This window comes from Halichoeres trimaculatus, unplaced genomic scaffold (genome assembly GCF_033239565.1).
Source record: "Halichoeres trimaculatus isolate MK-OKI-2021-1 unplaced genomic scaffold, fHalTri1.1 fHalTri1_scaffold_15, whole genome shotgun sequence".
In the NCBI taxonomy this organism is placed as follows: Eukaryota; Metazoa; Chordata; class Actinopteri; order Labriformes; family Labridae; genus Halichoeres; species Halichoeres trimaculatus.
Window position 1 is genome coordinate 11617432 of NW_027437193.1, and position 12119 is coordinate 11629550.

Genomic DNA, 12119 nt, shown 5'->3' on the forward strand with positions numbered 1-12119 from the left:
AAATTTGTATTTTAACCAACATGAACATTTAACTCTATAATCCTTATATTCTGAAATTGGATGTTTAATTTCAGCTTTCAGGATTCAGATTCAGTTTTTCAATTCAGTTTCATTCAAATTCTGTTTTTTATCACAATTATTTATAAATAGCATTTTTGATTCACTATGATCATTTAAATTCACGTCAACTCAAAAATACATTTTTTTAACCCAGCCTCTTATCACTGGTCTGAAATGCAGTAATTATTCAGTTTTGAGGGCAATGTTGTATACTTTGAGGGTCAAACTCTGGAGTTGTTGGCTCAACAGCTGTGAAATACATTCAGACCTGTACCTCATAGTTTTTATTGATTTATTTATTTGTAACTTGTTTGTTTCGGTGATATGAAGACAAAAAATTATGTATAATTAGGGATGATACGGGGCGTGGCTACTTTGACGGACAGCTAGATACTTAGGCCCTGTTTCCATCAAACAGTCTTGTTTGGACCAGTACAGTTTGGTGCGGGTTTGATCAGTTAAGCCTGATCCTGTTTATGTTTCCACAGTCAAACGTGTGTCCCTCTTGGTAGGCAGCATATAAGCTGGATGTTAATAACGGCGCCATTTACATAGCAGTGCGACACTGTGTACCTTGCTAATAAATCCAACGAAGAAGAAAAACGCGACACAATAAACGATGGAAGACATCCATCAATTTGTCTTCTTTGTGATTTCCACGTGGCTCTTTGTTAAAAAGCGCAATCAAGCTTTGTTTCAGAGAAGACTGTGTGCAGCGAGAAGAAATACAGATGCAGTAAGTGACGAATCCTTTGACCAATCAATGGTCTGCAGTGTTGTAGCTCCACCTTCTGGGAACGGTTTGGTTTTATCTGGCACCCCAACAGAAAGTGGGATGGCTCGTCTCAGTTATGTGGGGAACTGTCCTGGTATTAGTCAGTGAAAACGCCACAAAATGAGTGCCATACTCAGAAGCAGAGACGGGGCTTTTGTGCCATGTAGAAAGGCTATAACCTAAACTCTTAGCTGTCAACTGCTGCCACTAGCGTTCACAATCTCTCTTCAGAAACCAATAGATGATCCCACTGAGACCATGTCCATGGTTTATACATTTAGGGTCAGTTCCTTTCTCAAGTTGATCATTTCCGCTCAACATCTTGACTTCTTTCTGAGCTAACACTCCCTGTGAACTTTTTCTACGTGAAGACTTACTCCTAAGTGCCAAACAGCCTAAATTGACCTTCCCAGTCCTTGCAGTTATTGAAAAAATCTTTCCCACCAGCCTCAACCTTGTCCAGTGTCACACTTACACACACAGATGACACGGTACATCAGGTCCCTGGAGCGTCAACCTGTGAACACCAGGCAGCGTAATGCGAAGTTACTGTTGTGGTTTCCCCTCAAGTTGACCTGTCAACTCTGCCTGTGGCTTAATATCTCCTGGGGGCCGACATACCTCCCCAAAAAAAAGGAAGAGAAACACCGCTATGGAGAGTGGATTGAAGATGGCAGCCGGAAAAGTGAGAGAAAGTGAAAGCCAAAGGGACAGGGGAGAGCATGTGCGCCTTTGAAGAGAACATCAGCAGGCGTCATGGCACTCAGGCAGACCCCCTCTCTTCCCTCTGCGTGGAAGACCCATCTCTGCAGATGAAAGCTGGAGCCTCTTTGAGGTGGAGCCCTAGCATTATCCCTGCATCCTGCATCAAGTAATTGAAAGACCTAAGAGTGTGGTCGGGGGCTTAAAGAAAAGGGGGGTCTGGGCTGAGTCATCCTCGCATCCTTTTCTTTTGGACTTGCAGAAAATAAAAAGACAGAAAAGAGTGACAGGGGACTGAGAAAGCTGTGCACGCTGAAATGTGGTGAACTGTGATGCTTTCCTCTCCGGTCTAATGGAGAGCGTTTATATTATTTAAGCTTGCAGGTAAAACTGATAAAGAGACAGCGCATAGGAGTCTAAAACAAATCAAAGAGAGAAAATTCAAACATTAAAGACCCAAATGTCCAGCTGTAATGAGGAAGCTTAAAGCACTCAGTGTGCAATTACTGATGCAGCCTTCATAATGGATGAAATGTGACACATAATATATGCAGAAACTTGTGCGTCATAATGGCTTATAGCTGCGGGTATCATAAAACCATCTTAAATTTAAAACTGGCCGAGCAACAGCTAGTCGAGACCAAACAACACAGAGGGAGCATTTCATCCCCTTTGGAAAATGAAGGAAAACTTGGGCTCTGATGGTGTTGTGTGGATGTAAGAGAATATTTCATGTCGTACTTCGCTTGTATTAAAGGAGAATATGGGGCAGTCCAGAATACTCCCAGTGGATCAGAGTAATCTCGGTCAAATCAGTGTCAAAGCGCTGTTTGCACGCTATTTAATCCTGTCATGACATTTAATATGTTGAGCAATGACTGTAGTATCTGCATTTTCAGAGGAATGTGTCACTCTACATTATAATTTGCTTATAACATTAACCTTTATGCTTCTGATGAAATGTAGGCAAAGTGTCTGTAAATAACAGAGTAGAAAGAAGAGAAATCTGTCATTACTGCAGCGTCGCGCAGGAAATGCTACTTTCACAATCTCCTATAATCCAGGTATTTTCTTGCAGTAATGCAGAGAAGTCGCACCTTTGTCGTCTCCTCTCCTAAAGGTCTTCCCCTCCTGTCTCCCTCTGCATCCCCTCACTTCACTCACTTCCTCCGCTTTCCCACTGGATGCAGCAGAACATGGTTCCTCATTATGAGCCAGACTCCTCCCTCCTTCCCTCCTTCTCTTTCTCTCCCTCTCCTCCCTCTCTCTGACTGCTGGTGTTTCTCCTCCCTCCCTCTTGTGTTGAAGAGCTCGGCAGTGAGCGTTAATCCCGGATTGAGCTGCCCTGCCGTCTGCATCCCGTTGTTGCTGGGAGAGCATGGCACGGCTCCAGGACCCCTGTGCTCACACAGGAGAGAAGTGAACACATGAGGGAGAGATAGAGGGAGGGAGAAAGGAAGAGAAAGAGTGAAGAGAGGGGAAACAGGGGACAGTTGGGATGTTTCACGACTACTACAGCTGCTTGAGCACAGTGTTTTTGAGTTTCAGTCACACTTACTCTCTCATATAAACAAGAGAGGAAAGAGGAAGGGGGGACAGAGAAGCATGACGGTCAGTTTGTTGCAGCTGGGGGTGCAAATGTGAATGAAGAGTTCCAGCACACAGCAACATCCCTCTGCTCGGCGTCACGTCTTCCTCTCTGCTCTTACTTAAGGAGGATTAAACTTTTCTTTTTGATCTCCGGTTGGCACATTTTGGAAGTGTTGACATGGAGTCTCCCACCAAAGAGATCGAGGAGTTTGAGAGCACGGCCCTGAAGTACCTCCAGCCTGAACAGATAGAGAAGATCTGGCTCAGGCTCCGTGGACTGTGAGTATATCTACTTTCACTGTTTTCAACAAGTGTGTGCGAGGATGTGTTTTGTGTTAGCTAGACTAAGGTGAAAGTTAGGCTTTAAAGTTCACATGTAAACAAATCTTTACTAGTTTGTCTTTAAAAGTTTAATCACATGAATCCTGTGTGTGCATGTTTCTTTTTGTGGGAGAAAGAATCAAACCAAGACACACCTGTAGACTTAAAGGAAACACACACTCACACACAGAAATTGAAACGACTAAAACCAAACAGCTCTGAGCTACATCCTTTGAACTCTGAACGTTTTATTGGATGAAAAGAAAAAGAAAGATCAGAGCTTCAGTGTTAATACAGGGAGGCTTGCTCACACTTTCACTCTTATTGCATGCTTTTTCAGCCCATTTAAGCTTCCTTGTTCACTTCCATTCACCAGAACTATCAAGAGGAGAGGATGTAATGATGTATTCTGATGGCACCTGTGGCATAAAAGTGCAACAGGAGAATAAATCTACGCCTCAGTCGATTCATTTCTCATCGAGATATTGAGCCAAAAACAAATGCCTGGTATATTTTTCTAATCCTTTCCTTTTTACTCAAAAGCCTTTTGAGCATCCCCCCAGATTTATTTAGTTTCTTCCCAGGGAGCTCATATTTATCCCTCCTCCACAGGAATATTTCTTATTATCTTATCCCCCGTCCAATCGACACCTCTTTGACCCTCAGCCCCGTGACATCCCTGCACATACATCTCCACACAGCACTGTCCCCGTTGTCCATTTTCAGTTCTTATTCATCTCAGCAGGGAGGAGATGACAGAGGTGTTGCGTGGTAGAAAAAAACCCCCCAAAACTTTAACGTTACAGCTGCAGGTTTCCTCCCGTGCCACAGACTTAGTGAATGAACCATGCAGCTCCCTCACAGTTAATTTTTCTTCATGGTGATTCTGCTGTTTTGTGATTAGTCATTGTTTCTTTCTGTGTGTCAGACGCCCAATATGCAGCCCCCACCAGCTCCAGCACCATCATCCCCTGCCACATTCAGTTTCCTCGGATGGCTTCATTGTCTCCCCAATTTGGCCACCGTCATAAATTCTCAATCATAACCATCTGTCTGTTTGGATATTTGATGGATAGTGAGTCAGATGAATTTTAAATGGGTTTGGGGGAAGGGAGCACAGGGGGCCGAGTTTGTTTGTGTTTTTATTTTTTCATCATGGCTACGCCGCTGTCCGCTGGGTGCTCCGAGGGCTCCTGTTGCGTGTCAGAGATCACATTAGCCTTTAATCTCACAAAGAGCCTCCGTCTGAAGCGAGAGGGAGCTCTGACTGACAGGCAGCCCTTACAGATGTTGCAGTGCACACAGTATATGATGTACATTTAAAAGTGAGCAGCATATATGTGTGTGATTGTTACTGGGAAAGGTTAACTCTGCATGTGCTGGTGTGGATGTACGGTGTGATATAGATTGGATGTGCCTCTAAGAGTGTACATGGCAGCTTGGTGACATTTACTGTATGTGCTGCCAGCTTATCCTAGGAGATTTGTTTGGCAGCTGTATGATATGTGTGTGTGTGTGTGTGTGTGTGTGTGTGTGTGTGTGTGTGTGTGTGTGTGTGTGTGTGTGTGTGTGTGTGTGTGTGTGTGTGTGTGTGTGTGTGTGTTGAATGGCTCTCTCTGGCACAGCGTAGTCTACAGAGTGCACCAATCATCCACGGACAGACAGAGAGAGCATTTGCTTTGGACAGTTTTCCCTCTGCTCCACCTTCAGTGATGCAGTCTAAAGCCCGCTGACATGCACTGATGGAGGCATGAACAGCGGGTGGTCTTCATTACTTCCCCCCTGACAAACGGCCGCTCTATGTTTTTGCATCGGTGAATGAACTCTGATAGATTTCCATTGATGAATCAGATCAGTGCGGCACACTGACCTCTCTGTCACCCATTGATTAATAGAAATCAATGAATTATTTAACCACTTGTTCAACAGTTCATAACAGAGAGCTCCCCTAAGGGAAGGGCAGCTTTGGCATGGCCCAAGGAGGATCAAGGTGGCTGGATTACTGTTTTATGTAGTGTGTTCTAGGCCCTGAGGCACTTGTAATGAAAAAAAAAAACATTCAGTGTTTTATAAAGATGGATGATGGGTCTCAAGCTTCTCCTATTGTACAAAAATGAAGCCAAGGTCAGCCAGTTTGTCTTTTATTTAAATATGGCACTGAATCACAACAAACATATCTCGAGACATTTTCCAAAAACATTACTAACAGAGACCAGACATAATTCAGCATTTTGCAAGAAAAAAAAAACCTTTTGTTGCAGAAAAACCTTGGACTGAAGTTGGCTAAAGTGCTCCCCCCATTGGCACTAATGTGAAGTGCTGCAGAGATCAGCTGGTTAAGCGTTGATAGTGACACTTTAGCTCTTCTATCAACCAAAACAGGCACTGAGCTAGATGATACAACAAACAGTGTAGCAGCATGAGACAGACTTATGGCATTGTTAAGTTTGGTGACTTGTTGGTAATGTTAAGATTTCTCTTAAAGGTCCTGCTATGCTAATCAAGTGCTAACAGGGCCCTCAATCAAGGTGTTATACCTTATAGTACTGTGTCAAATCAACTAAAACTGAACTTTTCAGAAAAAAATGAACCATCTGATTTAAATCAGCTTAAAAAAAAGATAACTATGGGGTGCTGATCTAGCCACATGGTCTAGGTTGTGCGCTCAATGAAGCTAGCCCATAAATAGGCCACTGCAGCTTGAATCCAACCTACTATTCTTTTCCTGTGTGTCGTCCTGCAGAAACCATTTGTTTCATGTGTTTCGCATTTTTAAAATTTGACTTAACTTCCCATTAGTTTACATAACAGAAAAGGATTGTAAGACTTTAACCAAAGTCAGTACGTAAGAACTGCTTAACGTTTTGGCTTCACTTTTTGAGGGCTGCCACGTTGTCCATCTTTTATAAAGCCTTTGGCATTGAATAGAACAAACAAAACACACTATTTGGCATATACCGATGTAAGAATGCTTGGAGCTTAATAAGCCCTCTGTGACCTTTACAATAACAATGCCCAGAATTTCTGTGACCCTTTTTAACCCAGATCCTCATTACGCTGAGGTTATTGCACTAAAGCCGCCTAATTAGAAGAGGCTTTACGTTGTTGACACACACATTTAGATGTAAAGCAGGCTCAGTAAGGGGAGGAGATGAGGAGAGACCCTTTGACTCTCATTTTACTCACTCCTTTTCAAAGCTTATCAGCTTTTGTTATTCATGTCCTTTTCTCAAAACTCCTTCTGCCCTCTCTTATCGCGTTTACTTCATTTTTCATCAGTCGCCCCAGCATTTCTTTACAGAGACTAACTTCCTGAGCTTAAAGCTTTATGCTGAGCTCTGAGAAAGATGGATACAGAAAACAACTGAGAAACAAATCAAGCTAAGTGCTGTGAATTCTGCCTGACTGGAATTTTAATCGACGTCTGTTGTTCAAACAGCAGTGGGTCCGTCCCTCCCTCCACTTTGCTATTATGAGGGTCTCAAGTGAGTGTGTATGAACTGAGCTTTTAGAGCTACACTGCTATCTCTCCATGGAGGTGTTTGTGGGTTTTAGGCCAATGTTAGAGTAAGTGATAGTAGGTGTTTGCAGGTATCTGGATGTGTGTTTGTGTATCATTATCACTTCTAAATCCCTCATTTACATAAATGACTGTGGGCATTTGATTCATGGACATGTAGATAATAATGATGTGACTGCTCTGTCATTATCCCAAGAAAATTGGAAAAAAATGACCTAAAGCAAGTAAATAAACATACAGGCTCATGATTCAGGATACATTTACCTTTAAGCCTTACTTTTTATATATTATTCAAGTCAGCTTAACATATGCTACCCTGAATCAGTGAAGGCCACCTTTGCATCTGTCGTTGGGCATGTATCAGATCTGTTCTTTTCTTTATCTAATGAAATTTCTTCATGAATCTACAGTTTCATTCTTTTTCTGTGCAGACTTTTAAGAAGAAGAAAATCAAATCACTAAGCTGCAGGGCTTATTGCAGCAAATTAAAGAGAATAAGTTGAATTTAAAAGTCTTTTTCCAGAAATTCAAACAGTTAGGGAATACTGAGCAGCCAAAAGTGTTGCATCTTGTATTGTGCTGCACTGCGACAGAGATAAAAATCTGTTTGGCTCAAAGATTTTTTTTTGCCAGAAAACTTTTTGAAAGTTGGTACATGACTCAGAAGGAGTAAAGAATAACCAACATTTCATTTGGTTCTAGTTAACTTAGCGCACACTCATGTTTGTGTGAAACTGTTGCGGTTTTTTCCTTCAGGATGAGGCTTTATGATCCGTACATCAAACAAACACAGGTTTAGAATGAAAGTGAATTTCTTTTTACTTCACAAGTGCTGAGAGGAAATGTATGAGAGGGTTTTATGTCTGGCTCAGTGTATCTTATTTGTGTTGTCATGTTGACAAATATACTGACATGCTGTGAATGTACAGGATAATGTAAAGTGAGCAGGTGGTTATGCAAATTAGATTTTTTTTAGGGTGAGCAAGTCCTCAAGGCTCTGGATTTTTATTTATGTCAGCTCACTTAACATTTTCTTACTTATTAGATCTATGAAAGGAAAAACACAAACCCAATGTGTAAAGATGTTTTTCTTTTTTTATTTAAAAACTGTTTCTTTATCCAGCCATGAAACAATCACTCAGATTTAGAGATTAGTAGCCCTTTACGGCAACAGTATATTCCTCTGGGCTGGATTAACATTAAGATCCAAAACATTAGCCGTTCCTGTTGGCATTTTAGCTGACACATCAAATGACCGCAGCACCTCATTAAGGTCTTTAACCTTTTAAATTGAGCTTTAACATTTTCTTTTACTTTGAGGAGTTTTTTGTCTTTCTGAATGAAATCTTTCTGAATGACTTTTCCAAAAACAATAGGATACATAGAAAGGAATAATCCAATCTCTGGTCTACATGCGCCGCTGTAATTAAACAGAATACTCAATGGGGCATGCGCAGAAAAATGTAAACATCACATGATTTATCAAAGACGGAGGATGACATTTTTTTTATCATGGTATTATACTCCATATTGCGAGTTTTTTGTCCGCCCAGTCTTGAAATTATGTTGAGTTCTTTGAAGTTTGGATCAAAAGCAAACTTTCCTCCAGTGCTGACTGCTCGCCACCTTTTTTAAAATTGAGGAACATCTCTAATTGCGTCTTACATCACATCCGAGCATGCGCTGAAAGAATGCACCCCAACAACTTTCGGTTTGAGTGAAAACATGATACCTCAATCGGTTTGGGGAAAGGAATATTCCACTCCTGTGAAACCGATTGAATTTCCATTCAGATTGGCACTTTTCTTTCGGAATGAGGTGTATACAAAGGTTAAATTCTTTCTGTTTGAGCAAATAAACCGAATGCAAGCGGAATATTTGGGGCCATATATACGTGGCTGGTCGCCAAAGCCCACACCATGTATAACCACCTTCACTTTCATATAATTAAAGTATCATTTGTTTACTTTACTGGGGGCTAGCAAGGCATCAACTACTAGTTTCAACGTTTTCAGTATGTCATTTAAAATGTTCTTCAAGTCTTGTACAAATGCTAACTGAAACATTTTGCCACAGTGTCAACAGGCAGAGGTGAAATTAGACTGTTTTTAACTTTCCATTTTACATGCAAAGTCAGTCTCTTCTTTTCTTTAGGGCTTTAACCTTTCAGAATTAAGAAGACATTGTAGCTATGTTATAAAACTCACCATCCTTTTGTTTTTTTTTCTTTGTCAGGCGCAAGTACAAGAAGACATCCCAGAGGTAAGACCCTCTGTTGGGACTTTGGATCATTTCCTTCACCCTTCCATTCTCTTTTTTTTGTTCTTATTCCTTATTTTGTGAAGGCTGTGTACCTTAATCATGGTGTTGAAATTTAAATAAAAGTTATCATTGTGTCATTATTATCTCCTTGATTTATCCACCGTCATGCCTCGGAGACACAGGGAATATCTAAACCAGTCAAAAAATGTCTTTTCACACTTGTATGCATTCACAAATATTCATCTTTAATAAAAAACAAAGCTGTTTGGGGATAAGCTTGACAGATAACTTATGTGCTGCATGCTTGATATCTTCTTTGTTATAAAACTTTCATTTGTTGAGTTCAGCCAAAGAGGCTCAGGGGAAATCACATTCTCCACGCACTGACTAGACTCAGATGCATTTATTTAACATGAGCACAGGCATTAATTAATGCTATTTGATTAGAGGGTGATGCAGATTTAAGTATCATTTGTTCACAGTGTTGCCGTATTGATCCAAAATCTCACAATCGATGTCCTTCATTATTAATTTAATCTTCAGCTGTGATGAGTTCTCTCTGATGCTGGGATCATATTTTATGACTGTGAGACGCAGGAGAGCTCATAAGACTATAAAATGTTTCAACCACATCCAGAGACATGACAAGGAAAACTTTTGTATGCTAATAACTCAGCTGCTGTTAGTAGTGGAACCATGCAAGCGCTTTTGTGCCAAGTTGTTAATCTTTCAGCTCTCAGATAACATTATCACAGCCCGGCTTTTAAGGCCATGACATGGTGGGACTGTCATTAATACAGACTGAGATTAAGTGAGGGAAAGATCTGTCACAAAAGGTCACGGAATCAGAGATAAACAAAGAAAGAGGAGAATCAAAGAGCAGGGAAGAACTGCAGCTTGACAAAATGGATTCCTGCTGTGAAGATGAGAGTGAGGCTGCTGGTAACAGTCGGGAGTCCTCTACCTGTCGGCACCTTAGACTATAGAAAACATGGACACACATTGTTACTTGATTCAAAGAAAGAAAAGCCTCATCTTAGTTTTCTTTGCAGAAATAAGTCCTGCCTGAAAGAGAGAAACAGAAAAATATATCACAGAGCTTCATCTCACTGTTGTGACTTCTATCGCGTTGCCAGGTTGGACCTTGTTCAGTCATCTTGAAAAGCAGCACAGTGTTCTGTTTATTTACAGGGCTTGTCTTGTCTCCAAACAGTGCAAGCCAAACAGCCAGTTCACCAAACTGGATCACTTTAAAAACACTGAGGTTTAGAATTAAGGTGTAGATCTTCCAAATGTTTGCTAACTTGCCTGTTCTGCTAACATGATGTTTTTAACTCACTGGCTGCCATTGATGTCCATAGAAGTCGATAATGTCTTCAGCGAGGGGGAGGCAGGATCTTAACCTGACACGCCAGACGAACAGTTTCATATATCCGCCACGGAAATATTTCATTAGTCCATCTGGGTAGCAGCTCTTTCGATTTGTTTTCAGAGGCGGGACTTTAAAAAAAATCTGCAGCTGGTGATTGGACGACATTTCTGATTAACACACTCACCACGGACCAATCCACATCAAGCCACGGTATGACGTAGCTTATGTGAGCTGATGCTTCTGAGAAACAGTAGTTGAACAACTACTGAATCACGAGAAACAGCTGTTAAAAAAGGCGTCAGACGACAGCTTCCGTTTTTATAAATTTAATTTAAGAATCAAAGGAACGCTGACAAGTACGAAAGTCTGCTGACGTCACATCTGCTCCCACAGCTCCCGCCTCTCTTCCCTGATTGGGCCGGTTAGAATTTAGCCGAGTGAAATCGTTGGTCATTGAAGCCTGGCAAGATGGACCTGCAGGAGTACAGAAACTGAATCAGGCAGGTCCATCTGCTCTGCAAGGTTTGCAGGATCTGGCAAAGCTTGTCAATCAATATCAGAATTGTAAGCTATAACAGGTGAGAGCGGTTCGCTCTTTGGAAGGAGATCAGTATCAAGGAGAACATGTAAGATGACAGAGACAAGGTGAAACATTTCAACTCAAGGCAGATGTCTGTCCAACATGAGTCTTGTTCTGTCAGAAGTTTCTGCCTGTTGGAGGGAAGTTTTTCCTTGCTAAATGCTGCAAAGTGCTGTACTCATGGTGGGTTAAGATGAGATAAGGCCCCTTGTCTTGTCTTGATGTTGGGCTTCTGTTAGAATTTTATTAACATTAACGGGTCTAGACCTGTCAATGATTTGGTGCTATACAAATAAAGATTGATTGATTGATTGATTGCAAGTCAGAAGAGTTCAGGCAGCTCACACTTGAACTGACGACTTGTCGCGTTAGTTCGAAGAGAAAGAGTCGCGCAGTCACGAAAAAAGACAACGGAGATCCAAGAGAGGATCAAAGGATGGAGCGTCAGAGACGAGAAGATCTAAAAAAGTATGTTTTGTCTATTTTTTTATCAAAACAGGAAGAGAGACATTAACGAAGAGAACCTACTCTTCTTAAGTAGTTTTGTTTACATAGTCATAAAAAATTAATATCCCTTGGGTCTTAAAAGACCGTTCAAGATGGGCTGGAAGTGGTTGGCAGCCAATGAGTTAAAGAGGTTGTGTCTGAGCCACTTGAAGAAAATCCTTGCAAAGTTTAAAATGTGAAACATTTAGAACAGTTAAGGTTTGAATTAGTAGATAAATATGTCTGCAGGCATCCAGAGACCTATCTGCTAAAATAAATTACACAGTCCTTGTAACATCACCCTGAGCTGTCTGAGCTGCATAAGGAAGTCCAACAAAGGCGGTCATCATATTCAAAAAGCTATAGTCATCTAATTTTCGTTCAATTGGATACAAAAAAAAGGTGGAGATGAGGTGTGCCTTCAGCCTCCTGGCAACAGCTTCAACACACC

The 12119-nt window shown here is 41.3% G+C and overlaps 1 protein-coding gene across 3 annotated transcripts in view; it reads left to right on the plus strand.

Annotated features, from left to right (window-relative positions):
• pde1cb (phosphodiesterase 1C, calmodulin-dependent b) overlaps positions 1 to 12119 on the plus strand; it is a 131336-nt gene that overhangs the window by 47985 nt on the left and 71232 nt on the right. Inside the window, exons 1-2 of one of the 3 annotated variants that reach the window (XM_074688681.1) lie at positions 2866 to 3406; positions 9204 to 9230. The exons of the other annotated variants lie outside the window; for them this stretch is intronic. Coding sequence (XP_074544782.1) covers positions 3306 to 3406; positions 9204 to 9230 — 128 coding nt within the window. The 5' untranslated portion in view covers positions 2866 to 3305. Of the gene's footprint in view, positions 1 to 2865; positions 3407 to 9203; positions 9231 to 12119 lie in introns of those variants that run through there. 3 annotated transcript variants of the gene reach the window in all.